At 43.1% G+C, this 24,432-nt stretch overlaps 1 protein-coding gene across 1 annotated transcript in view; it reads left to right on the top strand.

Annotated features, from left to right (window-relative positions):
* The window catches only part of ZFHX3 (zinc finger homeobox 3), a 173,301-nt gene that overhangs the window by 130,533 nt on the left and 18,336 nt on the right, over positions 1-24,432 (top strand). Inside the window, 2 exon segments of the mRNA XM_017850814.1 lie at positions 14,711-14,844; positions 14,973-15,173. Coding sequence (XP_017706303.1) covers positions 14,711-14,844; positions 14,973-15,173 — 335 coding nt within the window.

Raw genomic sequence — 24,432 nt, 5'->3', positions numbered from 1 at the left:
CCTATCTGATTACATGTGATGGGGAATGCTTCCTCCTGGCAAGTAAATAAATAGTGATTTCACAATTTGTTATGTTGATTAGTGGCTGTTCATGATGCAGATTAATAATATTTCAAATGGGCCTGGATAATTGGCATTTTCTCAGATATTGATTTTGTAGTTTTGGGGTATGTGCAGGAATGGGTAATCTTTACTGAACACTTTCAGCTATTTATTTCTACATTTGGAGTGGGCCTCCTGGTTTCCTTTTTGGGTGTCCCTCTTTGGGATTCTTTTATTCAGATGTCAGGTCTTTTACCCTGGGTGGCAGCACAGCAAGCATGATAGTGATCTGAACCAAGGTTGGGTCAGTTCTACGATCAATGGCTGGGTCCCTACCCCATGCAAGGCACTGGGCAGAGTTCCACTGATCACAAATTTAGTGAGATTATAGGGCCTGCCTTCAGGGAATCTAACACTCTTCTGGGGATTTCAGGAACGCCTATAGTTGTCAGAGCAATATTACTATAGACCAGTGCTGTCGAATGGAACTTTCAGTATGGATAGAAATGTTCTGCATCTGACCTGAACAATACAATAGTCACTTGCCACATATGGCTATTGAGCCTGTAAAGTGTGGGTAGTACCACTGAGGAACTGAACTTTAAATTGTATTTAATTTTAATCAATTTAAATTTAAAGAGCCACACGTGCAGCTTATGGATACCCAAAAGGAACAAAACTAACCCTGAAAGAATGCATCATAGATATAGCAACTTTCCGGTAATTATAAAGGTTGCATAAAGCTCTAACCCTGTGCCAGGCACCATTCTAGAGCTTCACACCTGTCCTTCCCAGCAGGCATGCCATGAATTGCTCACAGGTACACAGGTCCTGCTTCATCTGTTTATCCCAATTTGCCATCATTTTGTGTGTGCCATGATGTGAAAAAAAGGAAGGTTAGAAACTCTAGCAAGTTGCCGAAAGGTATACAGACAGGTGCAGATTTACACACTGGCTTTTCCACTTATTCTAATTTAGGACAGAGCCCAAGCTCTTACCAATATACCATCTCTCAGAGAAGGATCATTTTCAGTTTGATCATTTCATCTAGTTTTCATCTATGTCTGAGTATAAGGAGCAGCAGTCTCCTGACATTGTACAGTGATTATAGTAACACGACAACCTCCAGGATGTTCAAAATGAACTGGATTATCAACCATGGATATATATCTTGTAAGGAGTTGGTGTTGTGCTCAGTCTGAAAGCAGGATGGTGATGTGGAAAGACTCTAGATTTGGAGTCAGGAAGTCCACCAGCCAGCGTATGACCTTGGTTGAGGCACTTGGCCTCTTTCGGCTCAGGTACATCCTCTGTGAAACATGGACAAGGGATATCCACTAGTCCCAACCACCTGAGAGTTCCAAGATGGTGAGTGGTAGCACATGTACAGGCCCTTGGGGCACATCTTGTCCAGGAAAGTGGGATGAGCTCCTGTGGGCCAATGAAGGGTATAGGAAAGTTCTTTGTTCTCTTCCCTAATGCACAGCCATTGCCACTGTCCAACTTTGTGGTTTTCTCTTTTGAAACATGAAAATGACCCTTGTTCTCTTTTACTGGAATAGATTTGAATGTGTGTATTCTCGAATGAAGAGCCCCTCGTGTCATCAACTGAGCAATGATTAATGCAGTGATTATCCAATTAATCATTAATTGCAGTAAGTTAAGCGATATACAATTAATGTGATGCTTTATCACCAATAATTAGGGGAAAAATTGAACTCTTGGCAAAGAATCATAGCAAGATGGTTATTTAATTCCTGTAGTCGTCATGGTTTCCAGCCACAGAGCACCAAGCTGAGTCTAGTTAAGGTAATTTGGGACAAGATGACCAGAGGGTATTGGTGCTTTTAAAAAATGGGGGTTGGAGGGGAAGCAGGGAAATAGCTCAACTTGAAATGACACCACAGCAGTGCTTCAGAAATCCCTGACATTCATGTTTATATTTTTGTAAATTTTAGAGTTAGAATGGTAGTTTGAGTGTTTTCATTTTTCTAAAGGATTGGCCTGAAGGGATTTTACTTTATTAATTTTTTTAAATCTATGATGCTCACCTAACACAGCAATTAGTGTAGTGGAGCATCCCTTATTTGAATCTATGGAAGATTGCTATTAAAGGAAGTATTAATGGGCTGGTGAGGTCTGGGTGACTGTTAGGGAAAAGAATGTTTATGGAATATGGTGCTGGCAGGCATGATTTCAATCGGATTTGACATGTTTAACATAAATGTATAGTGTATGGCTCCTGCCGCATATGAATAATTCCTTCAGACCTGCTGCCTTTCTAATTACTAAGGTTGAAAAAAAGCAGGTCAGGCACATCTTGGTGCAAATCTATTACCAGCCCTCCCCCTATTTTCCCTGTTGTTTACAGCTTTGTATAAATAGAGATGCCTTTGTATGGGGAACTTAGTGCCTGAAATATAATCTGTGACAAAGAATGGAAAGAGGCTGAAAAAATACTTTTTTTTTTTTTCCAAATTGAGTCTCTAAAGACAAAAGAAGGTATGTGCTGAGAGGAAACATGTGTTAGGAAAAACACAGGACTCGCAGGAGTCAGAAGCCCTGGGTTCAAGGCCTAATTCTGCCACTAAGATTACCTTTGTGACCTCAGGTCTCTGGACCTCACTTTCCAAATCTGTTAAGTGGCAGGTTGGACCAAATGGGTTCTTAACAATCTGGAGCTCCATAAAATATGACTGGGGGAGGGAGAGTTGTAAAGTAGTATAGAATCTTGGAGCGTATTAATTCCTAAAGTTGGAATGCTGATAACTTTCCAAGATTTCCCTTGTCTGTGGCTAGTTAATATACCCTGGATAAAAGGTTCAAGGCTTTCTCGATGGAGGTCAGGCAGCACCAAGCCTACTTTTCTTGATGGGGTGTCAGAGCACCATATGCCCTTACCTACTTCTGTGTTCTTGGGACAGACTCACTGTGGTGTCAGAGCCAGTGTGATGAGGACATCAACAGAGGCGTCCTTGGAGACTCACATGGATGCCTTTGAGTGGCCGCCCATATCCCAACCCTGTTGTTGACTAGAAACCAGGCCATTCACCACCACCACACCTCTACAGAAATCATTTTGGCCTAACTCTGTATCTTTCCAGTACTTGGTTTCATTTCTCCACCGCACCCAAAAGTAAATTTGTCTTTGCAGTCGGGTGCATGTGAGGGAATGCTGGGAGCCCATTGTGCGTGGCCCCTTTGTGGTTCACGGTCCTGCCAATGGAAACCGTTTTTGGTTTTATGTTTTCCCACATAGATGGGAATTGTGTGACTGTGTCAGCTTTTTCAGAGTCAGCTTGTCCCCCCTTCTCTCACTCCCCACTCTTTTTTTTTTCCAGGCCACTTCCAGTATACTTGGCTGCTTAAAGTCACTGCAGGCGGAATTCTGTCTCACAATTGAAAACAAACCATGAACTATTTTTATGTTGGGACGCCAAAATAGATACAGGCTGTGGTGTATATCTGGACTTGCCCGAATTCCAGTTAATTCAAAGGTCTTGGCTTTGAGAATTTATATTGTAAGTCATAAGAGAGATAGGAACTACATCAGTTGAACAAATATGTTCTTGCACAGATATATCTAAGGCAGGTACAGGACATGCAAAAAAGAAAAAAGGAACTCACTTTCTAGAAGTGTAGTCATATGTAATCACATAATTATGACACAGTATAATGAGAACTATCATCAAGGTATAGATAAAGGGCAGTGAAAATGTAGATTAAGGAGCAAATCATTGTTCATCACTATAGAAAATACCTTATAGATTTGCATATTGTTCTTACAGAGTGGCCATGTTAATCTTGCCTGCTTTGTTCTGGCTTTAATTTTTGTGCCAATGAGAAAGTACCTCTGTTATTATAATCATGATTGTTAAAAAAAAATTACCATTGTGCCTTTCCGTGGAGGATATTAGAGCATGTTCATTAGGTTCTCATATTCTTCTTGGGTCCAATGTTACCTTCGTTTTGCAGCCTCGAGAACTAAGTAAGGCTCAGAGATTGGGAACTTTTGGGTGTCAGAGTTGCACTCAAACCCCAATTTGCCTTCTGAGTCAGATACATTTCCTACATTATAAAGCCAAAGAACATGTAACATTATCACTTTTTCTACTTACAGGAAGGTTGGAGGAGGAGAACTTAAGCTCTGTGCTTCTCTTGTCAGATAGAGTTGTCAGCTGTTTATGGTCAGGAGCTGTGTGGCAACCATTGATTTTTGTAATCCCTAGCACCTAGCAAGTGCTTAATACTGTTCAGATGTTTCATTAACAATCAATTGGTAAAATAGCATGACATAAGTACCTTCAAGTCCAAGTTATTCTACTTTCTGCTTTGTAGACATTAAATCCATGGGTTAATAGGGCTGTCTCATCCTGGTATACAGAAAAGACAAATTTAGGGTGCCTTTGCTTGTCCTAAAAACCAAGTTTCAGTGTTATAGCTTTTAGAATTTGTCTAGCAGGCTTTCCGGTCTTCACTGGAAAGCCTGTAAAAAAGCAAAAATAAACAAGTTTCTCCCCTCGTTCTATGGTTTTATAGCCCCACCAGTATTATTTTCCAATCCTTCCAAAAAAGAAACCATAGCAACAAATGTTTGCACTTTCACCATGTGCCAGACTCTGTGGTAGGCGTCATATGCCTGATCTCTGGCTAGCGGCACAGAAACCGTGTGTAGTCAGTGTTACCCCACTGACAGATGAGGAAACAGAAAGTTCAGTGTAGTCAGATAGGATGCTTGAGGTTACACAGTCAGGATCTGAACCAACTGTGACCAGTGCTACAAAGCACTGTGCTTTATTACCTAGCAAGAGGGGCTGACTGATGCCTTCGGGTGAAGAGAACTTGGCCTTAGGCAAACAAGTGAAAAAATATCAGTTCCTGAGGAGTCCCTGAAGGTGCTCCAGAACCACCTCCCCGCACCTTCACACAGGTCACTTATTCTAGGCCTTTGGAGTACTGTGAGTGAGCTGAATGTGGGAACTCAGTGGAGATGGAAAGCAGCACTGATATTAAATATAAACATTACTCAGTGTAGGGTGTCTATCTCTCTGTACTGTACAAAATACAAAGAGAAGATGTTGACAGTCTTTGTAGTGCTTAAATCTGGAGGGGAAAGTGGAGAATCATTCCCATTTCCCACCCTTGCAGGAACCTGAGTAACGTCTTTCTTCCCTAAGTACAAGTTCTCACACTTTCCTGTGGAACCTGGACTAGCAAAAAGAAACCCTAGGTGGATCACGAGGGAAGACCAGTTTGTAAGGTTCTGATAAGTTACATTCAGCAGTTCTCTGTATTTGTCACCATTCTGGACACACACCCATATTTTATCTGTTTATGTTCACAAGTTCACTTTCACTAATAAAATTTAGTATTTTAGGAAGACAGATTTGGAATGGAGAAGAAACTAGAAGAATATTGCTATATTGCAGTCTCTCAGAGTCTAGACTGTGTTGGGGCTCGGAGACCCTAACTAACCTAATTAGTGTTTGACTCAGTAGAGACTGAATGGGCCTCTGTTAATTAACTTTGGCCCGATCCCAGAATGATTCGCATGCCACTAGTTTTGATCTATGTCCTGCACCTCTGGGCTTTTTCCTTTGTTGGTCCAAAGGTCTCTGAGGTTCCTTCCCGCTCTGGTTGTCTTCACAGTCCTGTAATAAAGCCACAGGGAAGCGTGATAAGTGCAGACCCCCTAGTGTGTCCCTGGATTGTGGCCACCCGTCCTCACAAGATACCATGGCCATAGCTGTAGGAAGCCATGCCAGGGGAAGACAGCATATTTTGAGGGAACCAACAAGAGGCCAAAGACGCCGGGCGCGGTGGCTCAAGCCTGTAATCCCAGCACTTTGGGAGGCCGAGACGGGTGGATCGCGAGGTCAGGAGATCGAGACCATCCTGGCTAACACGGCGAAACCCCGTCTCTACTAAAAAATACAAAAAAAAACTAGCCGGGCGAGTTGGCGGGTGCCTGTAGTCCCAGCTACTTGGGAGGCTGAGGCAGGAGAATGGCGTAAACCTGGGAGGCGGAGCTTGCAGTGAGCTGAGATCCGGCCACTGCACTCCAGCCTGGGCGACAGAGCGAGACTCCGTCTCAAAAAAAAAAAAAAAAAAAAAAAGAGGCCAAAGACAGGCAGGTCAACTCAGTACCTCAAAGTCAGGAATCAGGTCAAAGTCAAAATCAGGAATATTTAGCAGGCCTCCAAAATCCTGGCATGAGCCAGGCTCACGGTGGCAGTCCAATGCCTATAATTTATTAAACAGACCAACAGCTGATGTTGGTCTAAACCAGGTGGTGGCTCTGTTTCGACTGGTGATTCATTTGCAAACCTGACACAGAGGGAGCAAGGTGTCTTGAAACTGAAATGTGAAATGGCCTTTTGGGAACTCAGATCAGTGTGGTTAAGCAGCCTTATGCATATTTCAGCAAGGAATTAGTGCAACAGATTGATGTCTCTGATGTAGGGCTCAGCACTGTTTTTCTCCCCAAATACACAGAGCACCCACGGGTCAGTGTGTGCCCACCATCCCACCTTGAGGCTTCCAGAGCCTGCTAGAGAGGCTGCTTCCTGCAGAGAAAGCAGAGGCCCCACAGAATGGTGCCTGAACCCCCACTCCCAGATTGCTGACTTGTGCAAATGGGGGCTAGCATAGATCTGTGCATCCTTCCAGGGCTGAAGCAAAGAGGGCCTTCAGCTGCTGAGGCCCGCAGGTGCCTGGCCTAGGGAAGCCAGCACTAAAAAGATGCTTCCTTTTTCTGCAAGGTGGAAGGAGCCCACAGGTATCTGTGCTCTTTTCACAGAGGCTCTCCAGGATAGGACATGTGGAAATAAAGAGATTTCTGTAAACAAGGGAGTCTGTCCTTTTTCTGGATTACGCTGCTAACAGAACACGTGGAGCTTATTCCTTCTGAATTTCTGGTTTTGAAGGTGTCTGCATTTATTTTAGAGTAAACAGGTGGCCTGAGGGTATTTTAAAACATCTAGGCTATGAGACCGGACCTGGCTATCATCCCTGAGTTTAGATGAGAGTATCATGTCATCAGAGTCATTTAAAGTGGACTGACAGATTGGCCCATGCTTGCTGGGCCCTCTCATTTAATTCTAGTTAGACCCCAAAGCAGCGTGGTTCCTACCTATTACACAAAGCCTTGGCTCTGACCGCTCTTCTCAAAGTGTGGTCCCCGGACCATCAGCATTACCTGGGAACTTACTGGAAATGCAAACTATCTGACCCAGACCTACTGAATTAGAACCTTAGGACAGGGGGTGTGATCTGTGTTTTAATGAACCCTGCTTGGGAGTCTGACACACTGTGGCATTTGCTGAACCTCAAGGCTGCGATCTCAGTGACAAGCGTGAGGTTTTGAGATCTGCTTCTTAACTAGACAGGAGGTCCTGAGCCCTTGCTGGGTTAGGGAGACATGGAACTTTCCTAACGGACAGGGAAGGTGTATGACAAGCATAGGGCCCTAAGTTTTGGCAGATGTAAGCAACACTGGGGGTTGGGGAGAGAGAGAGGGAGGGAGCCAGAGAGGCAGGGTCACGATGAAGAGTGATTGAAGACCTGGAAATCTTTATCTAAACTGCTTAATAAGTAACACCTGGGTGAAGTATACATGGGCTCTTTCTATGCTGTTCTTGTGACTTCCTGTGAAGCTATAATTATTTCCAAACAAAAAGTAAAATCATAACAACACCTAAGAGCTGCTGGATTTTTAAAGTGCTGACCTATTTTGTTCATATTTAAGTTGGAGAAGAAAATAATTAGCCTTTCCCTGAGTAACTCTTATAACTATGTGTAGTATAAATCAAATTTTCTTTGAAATCCTTTTTAGAAACAAAAGGTCTGTGAAGTTGATGGAACTTCTGTGTCTTGCCATACCTGTGTAGGCATATTCTGCTTTTGGGGGTAGGTGTTTTCTAGGGATATATGGGGGCAAGATAGCTTGCATTTCCTGAGAATAAGACTTTGTTTTGAATAGAAGGTTCTTAACTTCACCAGGTTGGATGTTGAGACAGATTCTGCTCCTTTGGATAGGGAAGAGAGAAGCCTCAGCTCCTTTTTAGCTGTGGCATGAAGACTGCCCCCTGCTGAGTGGACATGTGCATGCATCTGCTTCACACAAATCCTCTTCCCCTCTACCCCTGTTCCTCTTTGAAACATCTCTAAGTGCTTGGTTGGAGGCAGAATGAGACCATGCATGTTTAAAGACCAAGCTGGCAGGAAAGCAGATTCTTTAAAGGAACTGTTGTTCTCTCTACTAGGGGAGGAAGAAAATTTAGCCAGATCTTTGGCCACTTATCAAGTGCAGTAGCTCCACAGGAGATTTGAGTAAGAAAGCCCAGCCTGTCCTCTGGGGAAGGAATTGCAAGCAAATGCCAAGAGTAATTCTACTTTCAGTGAAAGTCAGAAAATCACAAAATCCAGAAGCACAGATGACCCTCTGGAAACATTATATTTGTGCTGTCTAGAGGGAGCATGAGGTATGAGAAGCTGAGAGAGAGGAGCTATGGGAAACACACATTGCACCTTCCATTTAATTATGAGCTGAAGGACCATTTTCAGATCTCGTGATACATCTATGTCTCGTGTGTTGGAATAGTTATCCCAACTCAGACATTGAGTATGGAGTTGTGTGAATTTATTTTTTCGCTAGTCAACGGAGATAGAGAAAAGATTGCCGTAAATTTCTGGGGCAGGTGGCAAGCTGGTTTACGGAATGCAAGGCGATGAGAACCTCTGGCTTACGGAAAGTAGCATGAATTAATAATCATTTAATTGGTTCCTCCATTATGTTGCTGGTTTGGGAGATGGAAGTTTAGATGGAGGGGCTGTCAGTGATACTTTTTAGCTAAGAGTCTGATGGTTGAGAGGTGGGGGTGGTGGCTGCCTTTGGATTCTTCACAAGGTTCAAGTGTCAGGCAGCATCCCAGGCCCTCAGTGGGCTCACCTTGGGACCCCAGAAAGGAAGAGGATCAGCACTTTGGTGATTACCACCTCCAAGAGTCACTCCACCATGAAGAGATGCAAAAGAAACTTCCCAGTAATGTGGACACCTCAATGCCTACCCAGGATCTCAACAAGGGAGGGAGGCCTCTGGCCAGAGGGTTACTGGTCTGCATCATAGGATGCCCACCATGCCAACAGCTCACTGGTGTGTTGAGTGATGAGAAGATGAATTTTTCTCAGGAAAACAGAAACTAATGCTGCCAGTATGTTGGTTTTCTTGGAGGGCAAGTGGATATCTTGAAAATGAGGGACCTTAAAGTTCCATATTTATTTCATTTCCAATTTTTCTTCAGGTTTATCTTTGATGAAGCAGCAGCTCCATGCCTTCCTTGGCTTCAGAGTTGTATAGAGTTACTAGATGAGAAATGAAGCCTGTGTTGGCATTAAGTCCACTAGGATTACAAGCACAACTCTTAAGTTTTCTATGGCCAGAATTTCAGTGATTCGGATGTCGAATTTGTTAGCAAAGATTGGGATCACATGAGAATTTGTTCTAGCAAGAATGGTTTTATCAGGTAAAGTTATAAGGGACTGTGAATGTTGAAAGGCTGTGCTTCTACCGTCTTTGGCCACTTTATAAGCTTTCTAAGTGATACTGTTCCTTAAAGTCAGTCACTTCCTACATGAAGTTTTGCTAGCCATATTTTAATTGTTCTATATGCTTATGATATAATAAAACTATTTCTTGCAAATTTCAAACAAAACTTTGCATGAATGCTTATCAGCTCTCTTCCCTATTCCCTCTAACTAGCATGAGTAGAAGGGTAACTTTTGAAGTAATTATTTTTACAGGTTAAATACTTCTAAAACAAATATGATAAAATCAAAGGATATCTGGAAGTTGGTGTCTCCATGCATAAATGATTTTCCCCCTAAGGGAGCCATGTATTGACAACTGTGCTTCCCTTTGCAAATGAAATACTTTTGCCTAGAATGCAGAGGAGCCCAAGAGGATAAAATAGACAATCATGAACAGGTTTGTCTCTCTCAGTATTTGTCTTTGTGAGTTTTAGTTGGCCAACTCATCACAGTATGAGGAGAAATGGTGGCCGTTGGCCCAGAAAGCCAACTTTTGAATTTTTGAACTCCATAACAGGGACATGCTAGTCTTTCCTGTGCCTCGTCAGCACGCATTGGGTAGGGCCACCGTAACACTAACAAGCAGAGCAAGTGCTTTCTCACTCCCTAGAAAGTCTGTGTGGCGTGGAATCCATAGCGAGCACATCTGGTTAAGTTTGAGTAGGAGTTTGACCCAGCATTTCGTTGTCACAATATCCCATTTTCCTAGCTTTATAGAGTTTGTCACCTATAGTGCATTCAGTCGCATGATTCCTTACCACATTTTTATTCCCTTTGAAATCCCAGGAGCCCAACATGTTGCCTGTGGAAGATTCTCTGAGCTTTAACACATATTTTCATATTTTATAGCTGCCAAAATGAGAGAAATTGCTTTTACCAGCAAAGTAAAAAATACCATCTGATGTTTTGCACAGTATAGAGCCAATACCAACTTTTCATGGATGGTTGAACTTAAATGATAACTATAATATTAAAATGAAATGACTGTGAAAACTTATAAAGTGGTCCTTGATGTCATCACCTAAAGACAATGATCATTCTAGTCTTTTTTTCTAATACCTGCTTTTTACATAGCTGCAACATAATATAGCACACATTTTATCTTCTTTTCTGATTTGCATTCTCAATGATTTTTCCATATTGCTTCATAGCAATCACTTTTAATGTCTTCTAATACTCAGTAGAATGGCTGTACCATTGTTTACTTACACCATGCCCTATTGTAAGATATCTAGATTGTTTCCAAATCATTTTGTCATTATTGTACAAACCACTACAGTTACTAACGCTTCAAGTTGTTTGTTTTTTTGTTGCCAGTATAAACCAAACGTTCCAGGCACCAATTGTCTAAACTATGTCTTGTCTCTGGAGTGCATGTATTTCCATTGCACTTATGTGACATCATAGTAGGCTTAAAGTGACCAGTAATTGATTTTTAAAAGAGTGTTTTGTATATTGTGACGTGTCTTCTAGAGTTTAAGTTTAGAAAAGCCTTCAAAGTGGGAAACCACAGTACTTTCTCTCTTGGTATTCCATCAACTTCATTTACTTATGCCTATGATGTATGCTAGTGACAGAAGTAACGTAGAAATTGATTCTGAGACTCTCGCCCTTTTGAAGTTGTTCAGAGAGAAGAAACTTGAGAGAACCTCTGACTGTGGACTGTGATACACTCTCATCTAGCATGTTGATGGAGAACTTGCAAAACTTTTTTTTTTTTTTTTTTTTTTAGACAGTCTTATTCTGTCACCCAGGCTGGAGTACAGTGGCACAATCATGGCTCACCACAGCCTCAACCTCCCAGGCTCAGTTGATACTCCCACCTCAGTCTCCTGAGTAGCTAGGACTACAGGCACCCACCACCACGCCTGGCTAATTTTTGTAGAGATGGCGTTTCACCATGTTGCCCAAGCCAGTCTTGAACTCCTTGGGCTCAAGTAATCTGCCCACCTCAGCCTCCCAAAGTGCTAGGATTACAGGCGTGAGCCACAGCACCTGACCAGAACTTGCACAACTGTTTGCCCATCTACAGAAATGTTGTAACGACTTTGGTACCATGTCGTGATAGGGATTGACATTTTAATGTCTGAGGTCAATTAAGGGAGGGGCATGGGTCAGCCATAGTTAACTCTCCGGAGCCATCCCCACATCACTCAGGGAAATACAATGAGATTGTAACTGGATGTTTATAGAATCTGTTACAAGAATGGCATTGCTTTATCTTTAGAGAAGGGGCCAGTGAGCTGCAGGTGGCTGATATCTACTTCTAGACAGATTTGATCTAATAAAGATGCAGATTGTCCTAGATAGAAAGGAGATGAACCTGAAGTTTGTGCACCAGTGGATGCAGCATTTCATATTAAAGCAGGGCTGTTGTATTACTGGGAAGAAAGAGAAATGAGTGAGCAAGTGGTGATTTTATTTTTTAAAACACTTTATAATGGGTCCTTAGCTCAAGCTCACAAAAGAAGCTTTAGAATTCCAGAGCAGTTTGAGTGTGAAAAAAAAAAGAAGTTCCCCTCTCCATGCAGGGGGAAAGAATAGTGGCTTCTGAAACCAGAATTCTCACCTCTGCAACCTCACCACAATTCATCATGTGTTCAGCATTCAAGGAAGAGGATGGACTCTTTGGTCCTATGAGGAAACTAATGCTGCACTGGGTTACTGTGTTTGCTTTTCAGCTCTGGGAGAGAGAGATGAGCTGGGTGGTCTCAGCCTCGGTGCCCATTCATCCACACTATTGAGCAAGTGCACAATTGACTCATTCCATAGTAGGGGGGCAGGTAGGTTGAGGGCATTTACAAGGCAGTCACAGTCCTGTAAAACAGGTGTTGTTTTTAGTCAGGCAGAGTAACAAAAAGATGGGGATGGGTGTATGGAATAGAATCTATGTCTTAGTTTGCCTCTACTGGAAGGAGGAGCAGACAGCAGCTTTTTCCTAACTATATATACCCTGAACATAACCTAATGCCTGCTGATTGGGGTTCACAGTAGAGAAGGTAAAGAAATGGCTGTGACGAATAAACACTGAAAGTATTATTTGATGCCCTCACCCATCCCATCTTGAGAATACATTTGAAGAGTTAATATGTAGAAGATAACCACCAAGCAAAAATCAAAATGATAGAGACTAAGGAGGTTTCTGGGGGCAAGGGAACTTAAGTTCCTGAAAACCTTAATTAGACTCCAAATGTAGACGTGTTCAGGAGCAGCCCATCGCACTGCAAGGTCTAAAACCTGCAACGCAACGTTCCGTAGGATCAGGTCTGAGCGGGGCCAGGAGATGGGAAGTGGGCCATGGGGGAACTGGTGTAGAATGTTACAGCACCTAGTTAATCGGCAGCCAGTCCATCACATTAAACATCCAGCCGTCATGTATTACCTTTCAAGTGAAAATGAATAACTCCCATTAAGAGCAAAATGGGTTTGAAGTCGATTCGAGACAGATTAAAGTACTGTTATGAATGTGTGTGTTGGGAGGAGGAGGATCTGTGTGTAATATGCTTGTCCTTGTACTTTTTAAATAATAGATGCCCTACAAACTTACGTAGACCAGGTTACCAAGATACTGGGGTTAAAGGTCACAATATGTGCATTCTGGGAAGAGCATCAACTTCCTGGAATATATTTCCTGCATCTGGCAAATTTTTCTTTTCAAAATTATATTGTGGCCTTATGATTTTAATGAATAAAATTGATTTTCTAAAATTGTTTATTAAAGTAATGACAGCATCTTGGTGTCCACATCAGAACAAATTTCAAACCCAAGCATAAATGGAAATACATGACAGATAACTAGACAGGGTAAAAAAGAAAGCAGTTTAACGGGGAATAAAAGTTGGGCTTTCTAATTCAGTGACCTGAATGCTGAGTCACATTATTTTTTCATGAGGGCAGTGGGTATGTATATTTTCTCACTACCACTTTTATGACTTTTTTTTTCTTACTGCTTTAAGCAAAATTCTGAAAAATGGAGTCCCACATTCAAAACAAATGAAAGAGCCAACACTCAGATATTGACCAGGTTATGGAACAATCAGATCCAACCACACTGTGTTTCAACTGGAGGAGCCTTGCTTATCCTGGATAAACCCTCAGCCTGGCTGTTTTCTTATCAAAGTGTTTGCCTCTACTGGAAGGAGGAGCAGATAGCAGGTTTTTCCTAACTATAAACCTTGAGCCTAGCCTAATGCTTACTGATCAGGGTTAACAATAGAGAAGGTAAAGAAATGTTTCCTTTCCATCCTTCAGAGAACTCCTTCCACCAGCACTTCTCTACGTGCTGTGTGCTACTCAATCCTCATGGGCCGCTCCTCTTTAATTAGTGTTTGGTTTTTTGGTGGTATAGGCAAGAGGGGCGTGGAGGCATGGTTTGGGCAAGCTGATAGGAAACTTTCCCTATTCCCACCCACTCTGAATAAACTCTTGGGTCTGCAGCATTGGCTAGGTTATATCTTGGATTTAGGCCCTGCCTAGTTCCACTCCTCAATTATACTCTTCCCCAAAAGCAAACTGCTGAATCCAAACTTGATTTTTTTTCACCACATATTTGGTGTGCTGATATTCATGTGAACCTTTCTCAAATCACATTTTTCATGTTGCTGGTGCTGTACCATGTTGTGATTCCAAGAGGAGGGACAACAGAGTTGAGAGCACATCTCTTCTTAGATTTCTGAAGCACAGCATGTCTGGTACTGAGGTTGGCAAAGCAACTGGTGAGACTTTCCCACCCACCCTCAGCCCTACTGCCCCCCACAAGCCAGCAGATTGTGTCTAGATTGAGGGAGGTTAGAACAGACTGAATTTAGCTTAATCCAACTCCAGAGCCTTTTATTCCATTTCTTTGCCTTCTTTTCCTAATCAGTTGTTAAAGTAGTGACAGAAATTCATGGGGGAGAAAGAAACACTTGCTTCTTTTCCAACATGCTTGATAAATCAGTCCGGATGTTCATCCTTCTTGAATTGTGGTGTTTTAAGAAAATCCTGTGCTATAAATGAATGTTGATTTTCACCCAACACAAACCCTCTGGGAGCTGGCCTGGTCTGGCTGCTGTATTGCATCTTCTACTTTCTCTTCTAGCATCGTCCAGCCAAGCAGAGAAGGAGCTGACAGATTCTCCTGCAACCTCCAAACGCATCTCCTTCCCAGGTAGCTCAGAGTCTCCCCTCTCTTCGAAGCGACCAAAAACAGCTGAGGAGATCAAACCGGAGCAGGTGAGGCTGGAAGGGACTCTGCTGGTGGGGAGGCGAGGTGTTTTAGACATTGGTAGGGAACAAACTTTTGGGTGGGCGGACTTGGGGGCATACACCGTTGCTCAAAGCAGTGGGTGTGTTCCCCACAGATGTACCAGTGTCCCTACTGCAAGTACAGTAATGCCGACGTCAACCGGCTCCGGGTGCATGCCATGACGCAGCACTCAGTGCAACCCATGCTTCGCTGCCCCCTGTGCCAGGACATGCTCAACAACAAGATCCACCTCCAGCTGCACCTCACCCACCTCCACAGCGTGGCACCTGACTGCGTGGAGAAGCTCATTATGACGGTAAGGCAGCCAGAAGCAGCACCCTATGGTCTTTCTCCAGGGTCAAAGGTGACGCAGTAACATGGGCAAGCTACTGTGTTATTGGACGAGAAAGCCAGTATAGAGTTGGAAACGTCAGAAAACAGTCCTCATTCTGTGACCTTTGTTGTACTGTTCCTGCCTTAGACTTGGCATGACCATAGCCCAAAGTGCTGAACATGTTTCTCAACCTCCCTTATCATCCTCTCTCCCCTCAGGGGACAGAGGCATGGATTAGCTAACCATTTATATGAAGAAATCATTATTCAAATTCTTTAAACCTTTACTGAGCAGGTCATGGACTAGATTGCTCTTGCCTTCATTGTGTCTCATTTCATCCTCATAACAAATTCTGTTTTTGTTTTTGTTTTAAAAGGGAGCCAGGCACACTAGCTCACACCGCTAATCCCAGTTCTTTGGGAGGCCATGGTGGGGGGATTGCTTGAGGCCAGGAGTTTGAGACCAGCCTAGGTAACATAATGAGACCCCCGTCTCTACAAAACATATTTTAAAATTTGCCAGGCATGGTGGTGCATGCACCTGTAATCCTAGCTACTTGGGAGGCTGAGTTGGGAGGATCACTTGAGCCCAAGAGTTTGAGGTTGCAGTGAGCTATGATCAGGCCACTGCGCTCCAGCCTGGGTAACAGAGGGAGACCCTATCTCTTTAAAAAAAAGAAAAAGAAAATTTTTGGCACATTCCCATCAGCAGATAAGGAAGCTGAGGCTCAAAGATGTGAATTGACTTGATGCCATTTGTAAGGTGCAGAGTTGAGATTTGAACCCGCAATTTCCAACTCTAGGGGTAGCCCTGTAATGGAGGAGTTTCTCAGTGGATACTTTGATTTTCACAGCAAGAAAATGTTGAGCTGGATTTGCTGATTCGTGAATGTGGGTTTTGCATTTGAACATGATATTGCTACAACTGCAGATTTTGAAAGCATGCCCCTGAGTGACCACTATAAACATGGCCTAATTAGTGTAAAGATGTAAATCTAACTGTAATATGAAAACTTTTCAAAATAGTGCCGGTGATGGTGATGTCCTACTTTTGACTATGCTGGTGCTGTTATGAAAGTCATTTCCTGGCCAGGCGTGGGGGCTCACACTTGTAATCCCAACACTTTGGGAGGCCGAGGCAGGCGCATCACCTGAGGTCAGGAGTTCGAGACCAGCCTGGCCAACATGGCGAAACCCTGTCTCTACTAAAAATACAAAAATTAGCCAGGCATGGTGGCGAGTGCCTGAAATCCCAGCTACTAAGGAGGCTGAGGCAGGAGAATCACTTGAACCCGGGAGGCAGAGGTTGCGGTGAGCTGACATTGCACCACCGCACTCTAACCTGGGCAACAGACCAAGACTCCGTCTCAAACAAACAAACAAACAAAAAACACCAAAGCCCTTTCCTGATCATTAGAGGAAAACCACCAAAGAGAACTATTGTTACCTCTTTCTTAGCATTATTTTAGCAGTGGAGTAATAAGAAGTTAATTTGATTGCTGTTTCATGTGAAGATTCCCAGAGGTAGTCTGTTCACAACTGCACATTATAATGTGCAGGTCACAGACATGTCACTTCTAGGCATTTCCTATTCCATTTGGTTCTGCAAAAATTAATGAATAATGTTGTAAATGATGTTTAGTCCTGAAGAACATACAATTGATGATGCATCAAGAGAACTTTAGCAGCCAATGGGAAGCTCAAAGGTGACCTAGCATGAGTTGCCTTTCAGAGGTCTTTCAAGTATAAATTAACTTTCTGTGGGTATTTTCAAATCAGCTGATAAACACTGTGTAAAGATTCTGTGTAAATGATAACCTCCTTCTGTGGACCAGTGGGTTTCTGTGTTACTGGTTTCCTCAGCTTTCTCATCAGCCTTGGAAGTAACAGGCCTCATTGTACTTCCCAGTTGATGGACTAGAACCATGGGAGCCTGAAGGAACAGAAAGAGATGTGGGGAGGGAAGCATTGTCAATACTGACCTACATTTTTCTTTTACTTAGGTGATTGTTTTTGCTATTTTAATATAAATCTAGTCTAGGGACTGAGCTATAGTAATCTGCACGACTGGTTTACATTAGACAGTAAAAACTTCATTTATATATCTCTAGGGACTAGAGTATAACTTATATTTCAAATATTCATTGTTTGTCATATTTTCATAACAGCAATAGCAAGATAAATTTCAAGTGGCAAGTGTGGTGGTCATTGTGAATCTTCATTTACCAACAGAGTCTTCAAGGGCAGGATATTACTTCTGTGTTTGCTTGGGTATCAATCCCTAAGATATTTCTGGAAGTTACCCATTAACTAGCACCTTTGGAAGCAGTGATCCTTAACCTTTATGGAGACTCTCATGAAAGCTATACAACAGCCATACTGGATTATTCTTTGCACACCAACGTTTGATAACCACTGTTACTGACCCTCCATCAAGTATTTTGCAAATATAAAATTGTGTGTACAATGCCAGGGAGCATAAGGATATATCCATGGGACTGGCCAATAAAAACTCTTCTAGAACCCCTGACAATGTAATTATGTAGGAGACACTGCTCCCTAAAGCACTGCTGTGCTTGGTACCTTGTATAGAAACCCCTATGTGCCTAATCTTTCCATAGCAGACCATGGAAATGTTTTCTAGACATTTCTGAGAAGTATGCAGATTGTGGGAAATGCACTGGTAATAGGGAGTCAATTTGTTAGCAACAAGAGAAAGTTAATGGATTCAGGAATAAAGTTGAAAGTTATGAGAAATGTAATCATGTAAGTATTTTACTTTTTACCGAAGGATGTATATACAAGGATGAGTTTTCTCTTTGCATGGGAAGATGGCGGTATGGCATGGCTGTCAGTATTGAACTGGTCTGTCCAGTCATGGGGATAGTTTGCATTGAGCCAAACTATGCATTTCTATCTCAGTCCTTTAGTTCAGCAGGAAAAACATGAGCAACCAGGGTCATTAGAGGGAATTTGTGGGCCTACCATAAGGTGAATCCGAGATCCTGTTTGAGGACTAGAATACTGATGATCTTGGGCTCTGCCCTGATGAATCAAAGCAGATGCCAGTGTCTGTCCTCTGAAAAATTTGGTGTAAAAATGGAATTTGCAATTGTTTTAAAACTAAGTGATTATAATGAACCTATGGTTAAAATCATGTCATGGGAGGGTATCTTACTGTCATTTTGTTAGAAAATTGGCCCTGGGAAAGTATTGGTTAGGCTCTCTAATGATGTATCTGTTTGTTCATGGCCAACTGGAGCAGGAAACTGAAAACAGCATGATGAAAAATGCCCCTCTAATCAGGGCTCCATTTTCTAAACCATATCGTTAAGGAATGCCAGTTCTATGGTCATTCATCCTCCAGGAGAAGAAAGTTATGTCTGCTTTGTCCCTGAGTGCCTAGGATGAATAGCAGCAAGAGGAGTCAATCTTCTTTCTTTCCAAATGGGTTGACTGAGTTAGTTGCCGTTGGCTGCAGAATAGGAAAAGCTTGCAAAATCTCCCAAACAGATGATTCCTGGCAGACATGGGGTGTGTCCGGGCTATTTACAGCTATAAATTCTGGTAAATATTTTTTGCTGTCTGGGTCCAAAGTCTCAGGATTTAGCTTGAGTTCGGTTCAGTCCCACTAAAAGTAAATTCCACCCTGATAAATGGAAACAGATTACTTTCTACACGTCTTTCCGTTCAGTTGTAAATGGAGTGCGTTTTGAGGAGGCTTCATTTAATAATACCTTATCAGACAGCTTTCAGGAACCTGCAGTGTCTAATATGTCTGTTGCTATGGTAACAGCTGCTTGCTTATGCTCTGCATTTCATATCTATGTCTTCCATGGGCCCCCTTCTTACTGATGAGGGGGCTTGAGAAATACTCTCCACTAGGAACAATTGCAGTGCTGGCCCTCCACTATGGAGACCGCACCCACAGTACTTCATTCTTCTTGGCCTATTGGAAACAGAGCTGCAAAGGGTGTCTCTGCACACGTCATATGAAAAGGAAATCTATAAAGCTTAAGGGAGATGAGACAAGGGCCCCTCCACAACTGGCTGGGCAGCCCGCCCCTAATGTCAGTTTCACATAAGAACTCTCACCTATTTACAAAGAAGCTTGAGATTTCAAATTGGTGAAAGAGATGTAGGAGCTGCTGCTCAGTGCCCTTATTTTCCTATTCTTTCAGGAAAGGAGGGTGGAAGGCATGGGGCCCGTGTTTCTGGCCCCTGGATGAAAATAGGAAAGACCACCTACCATGCATTTCAATACTCTTAAATTATTCTAATTGATCACTATCTTTCTAAGTGACAGGACATACCACTGGGATCCTGAAGCACTGATATGGGGAAATTCTCTTTGTTCTTTCATCATTTAACAAAATATGACCTCACAGTGGAGATGGGATTGGCTCCTGGGCAGCTTAGGAACATATTCTCTAGCCCTTTGTCTTCGCTCCCTTTGGTAGTTCTTAATTATTCCGTATTTTTTTACCTGCACAGATTTCCCTTCCATGTTCCTGGCCCTGTGTTGCCTGCACTTTTCTCTGTATCTCTTTTGAGACCAATAGTTTGTAACCTTGTGATTTTTTTTCCATCAGTGTCTGTGACTCTCTTTGCCTCATGTGTGCCTGTGTGTCTGTGAGTCTCTGGGACAGGCTGGTCATCTGGGGCTCTAGGGCGGCCACTGGCCTGGGGATGGTTACACCCACCTGGGTACCAGCTCTCTCACCTTGCCTGTATCTTAAGAGGAAGGTAATGAAAATAATCAGGCTTCATTAATTCCAAGCCCTGTGAGATGATAGCCATTTGGAGCCTGTTTGCCAATTAGATAGTCTAAATTAGAAGTGACCTTGGTATACTGCCACTGCTTGCCTCTCAGTCTAATGAAGCTTTCTCACCAATTCATTCTCCTTCTCAGTTCTCACCTCTCTCAGCGCACATGTGTATAACTCTTCATGTGTTTCCTGTTCTCCCATCTACTTTTTCAATCTTTCTCATCCTCAGTTTAAAAAATCTGGTCCTGAGCTGCATTTGTTTCTAGCCCACATGAATGTTAACACAGCCCTACAGTATTTTCTTTTGAGCTTGATGTATTTAAAAATTGAATGAACTACCTTACAGAAGGAGTTTTAGAAAAGAAACAAGAAGGCCAAGGTGGGAGGATGGCTTGAGTCCAGGAGTTTGAGACCAGCCAGGCAAATATGGCAAGACTGTGTCTCTACCAAAAAAACAAAACACACAAAAAATTGCTGAGAGTGGTGGTGTGCACATGTAGTCCTAGCTACTCAGGAGGCTGAGGCAGAAGAATCACTTAAGCCCAGCAGTTCGAGGCTATAGCGAGCCATGATCATGCTACTGCACTCCAGTCCAGGCGACAAAGTGAGACTATCTCAAAAAAAAAAAAAAAAAAGAAAAGAAAAAGAAAGAAAAGAAAGAAAAGGAAATGGGACAAGGGGAGAAGAAGCTGGGCCTTTTAGACTCCATGGTCCAGTTCTCCCTGGGAGGCAGAGGTTGCAGTGAGCTGACATTACGCCACTGTACTCCAGCCTAGGTGACAGAGCGGGACTCCGTCTCAAACAAACAAATGCCACCAAAGCCCTTTCCACATCTAGAAGGCAGTAAAGGGGAGTGGGGAATATGTTCTCCCTGGCACATGCAGAAGGCAGTAAAGGGGAGTGGGGAACCCAACTCTGAAACTCTCCTGGCAACAGGCGCCCTGGTTTGTTGGCTGTTAAGTGTCCAGACACCAGCTAGTGGGCCCCAGTGGCTGTCTAGGTACAGGAAACGAAGTGAGCAACTGGCCTCTTGCTGGAACAGCTGGCTTTAGATATACCACTAGCTAGACTGCTCAGCCCTAAAAGCAGCTGGGTTTTAACTTCATGCTTAAATGACCAGCCTCATCCACAAGGATGTAGAGACTGGCTTGGTCTGTGCCAAGGTGGTCTGTGTCTGAGGTCTCTCTTCTTTTTGTCTGAGTTTCTTCATTCTATTCATTTTCAATTAAAAGTAAAGGATTTGAGGCATCCTTGGGAGCCTAGGTATTAGCAAATCTACACTTTCACCTGTAATAGTGGGCTTTTCAGAAACAAGTCCTTAAAGTGAGCAGTGCCAAGGTGGTAGGAATAAGGGTCTCAGAGAAACGAGGTTCACCACTTTTGCTAAGAAAATCTCTCTTCTGGCCAGGCACAGTGGCTTATGCCTGTAATCCCAGCACTTTGGGAGGCCGATGGGGAAGGATCCCCTGAGGTCAGGAGTTTGAGACCAGCCTGGCCAGTAGTAAGGTGAAACCCCATCTCTACTAAAAGTACAAAAAAAAAAAAAAAACTGGGCGTAGTGGTGCACACCTGTAATCCCAGCTACTCGGGAGGCTGAGGCAGGAGAATCGCTTTAACCTGGGAGGAGACTGTAGATCGCGCCATTGCATTCCATCTTGGGCCACAGAGCGAAACTCCATCTCAAAAAAAAAAAAAAAATCTCTCTGTTTTCCAGCACATGGAAAGTGTCGGGGGCATCGATCTAACCTGGGCAAGCCTGTCTGCAGGTAGCCTTGAGAGATGAATTGGCATGAGCAGTCCTATAAGAACTTAGCAAAGGGTGACCTTGGCTGCACAGGGTGTTGTATTTGGCCCTTCCACATCTGTGACCTGCAGGGGTTGGCGTAAGTGGCAGGATGGTGTTCCTTATCACTCCAGCTTCTACCAAGAAATTATACATTTCAGCAGCCCCTCCCAAATGTCAGGGTGGGAGACTAGTCCCATACCTCAGACCCTGGGCTGTATAAGGTGTGCCCTGGAGGCTTTAGGGTCCACTCACCTCACAGAATCTTGAAAAGCATTAAAACATAATCCGAAATAATAATGAACCAAACTAGGAAGAGCTTGGAACTATGTATTTATGAACCTATGTCGCTTCTCCTAGTAGATCAAGGGCAGTTCACTTGAGTACATGGACTTCCTTCTGGGGAGCTTGTGATTTCCTGAAATTATCTGGAATATTCTTTCTGTGAAAGTATTTTCCTAGGAGTCTGCAACTTGTATTAGATTTCTAAGGCTTCTGTGACCTCTAAAGGGTTATTTATTCTGCATCATAAGCTTTTTGGAGACAGAGACTTTTGTCTGGCTCTCTGCATCTCAGAAGCATGCAGCAGCACATGGATCCTGTACAGTGTTTATTTAGTAAATGATGGTCAATTGAATGAACTGAGAGTCACTCAAGGCTACTCTTTCTCAACTGTGTTATTTTGGAAGTACTTAAGCTTGAACATTTTTAGCATCAATGTGGAACGCTTCTGTTTCTGTTATATATGAAAATTGCTTAAACTGGGAGGTTTTGAGCACTGGAGTAGAACTCCACATTTCTTTTGTTATGCATGAGACCTGTTTGTTAGGAATATGTCAGAGCCACTGTTTGCTTCCAAATTTTCTGCACTCCAGTCAGCTGATGGTTTCTTCCCAAGTTTCCATGAAATGTACAAGTACTCTGGGAGGAAGGTAGTTGAACTGGCTCAGAAGATTTGGGAGGAAAACGTGGTATCTAGAAGATCACCATGGAACTGCCTTTTGCATGGCAGAGGCCAGTCTTGAGAGACCCAAATGTTGTAATGGCTGTGATCAATTGAATTTTCTTAACCAGAAAAACTTTTGTCTCCTTGTTACTTCTCAGGTTTATTAGTGAATAGAGTGGGGAATATAATTTAATGTAGTAAATGTTTATTGATGTATGGATCATTGGAATAATCAATGTGGATGGTACATTCAATGTAGAAAGTGTAGGTGTTTGGGCTGATGTGTACTGTCATCTGGCCAAACCTTAGAACTTTTTTTTGTTTGGCTTTTGAGTCCATAGCTGGAAGTATGGACTGGAAGTAGGATTGTGGCCAGAGATGGAGAGATGGAGAGAAGAGGAGAAGGGGAGAAGGAAGAGAGAGAAAGCATGTATATTGTTCTGCAGGAAAATTGGTGGTAGGACCAGTTATTTGAGGGCTTTTGAAGTTTGGCACACTTGGCATGACCCTGGTTATGCTACAACCAGGTTTTGTCTTCTCATAAACCTACATATTTCAGTGTTCCTGGCAAAAGGGAAGTGAGTCACTACTTGTGCTCAGCACAACTGGGATGGATGGATTGATTGATTGGAGACAGAATCTCACTCTGTCGCCCAGGCTGGAGTGCAGTGGCGCAATCTCAGCTCACTGCAACCTCTGCCTCCCGGGTTCAAGCAATTCTCTTGTCTCAGCCTCTCAAGTAACTGGGACTACAGGCATGTGCCACCACGCCTGGCTAATTTTTGTATGTATAGTAGAGATGGGGTTTCACCATGTTAGTCAGGCTGGTCTTGAACTCCTGACCTCAAGTGATCCACCCGCCTCAGCCTCCCAAAGTGCTGGGATTATAGGCGTGAGCCACCGCATCCGGCCGACAGCTGGGTTATTACTTTCCCATTTTCAGCTATCCATTAGAGACTATGGCTGGGACAGTCTGAATTCCTTGCAGTTTAGTGGCCAGATATGATTGGAAAACAAAGGGGGTGCCAAGGCAAGTGTTGAAGGAAGTCTGCCTTTGGATATATATATATCACCTCAGTGAGAGGAAGGACTCCTCAGTGTGCTCTGTTGACAGGATCATGTTTACGGCTCTTCAAGATGAAGCATGAAAGCTTTGGAAGCTGGTAGGAGAGGGAAGAGTGGGGCAAAGGCATGGGAACGTTAGTGTCTGACTGACATGGGGCCCTCCAGTAGCCTGTGTAGCAAGGCCGCTTCCATTCTCAACCTCTGTTCAGACACATGCGCAGACAGACCCCACCTGCATTTCCAGATCCTTAGGATTCTCTTTAGGGATCTTCCTGTTTGCCTCCTGGGAATTTCTTGCCCATCGAAATTTCATGTACCAACCCCCACTTTTTTTCAGGGAGAGTTTGGGTACACTATAGATGAGAAGATGCAGGTGGATAAAAGTAGTTACTTAAACACATATGGGGCAAGACTTACAGGTTTGGAGGCCCAGATTAAGATGCAGAGGAGCACGTGAGGTTGATGATTATATTTCGGGGAGAGTTAATTGATGGAAGGTGAAGGCAGACAAAGAACCGCTGCTTACTGCCTTCTTGAATCCCAATCAGGAATTATGATTAAAGTCGCAGCGAGACAACAGAGGGCTGATGAATTGGTGTCTTTTTTTTTTTTTTCTTTTTTGCCGTCATTCACACTTGATTGACTTCAACCTTTCAAGTGCAAAAGTCTCTCTTTTCCA

Source organism: Rhinopithecus bieti, unplaced genomic scaffold (genome assembly GCF_001698545.2).
Source record: "Rhinopithecus bieti isolate Rb0 unplaced genomic scaffold, ASM169854v2 scaffold_32081, whole genome shotgun sequence".
Lineage (NCBI taxonomy): Eukaryota > Metazoa > Chordata > Mammalia > Primates > Cercopithecidae > Rhinopithecus > Rhinopithecus bieti.
The sequence above is the reverse complement of the archived record's forward strand: the minus strand, read 5'-3'. Positions and strand labels throughout refer to the sequence as shown.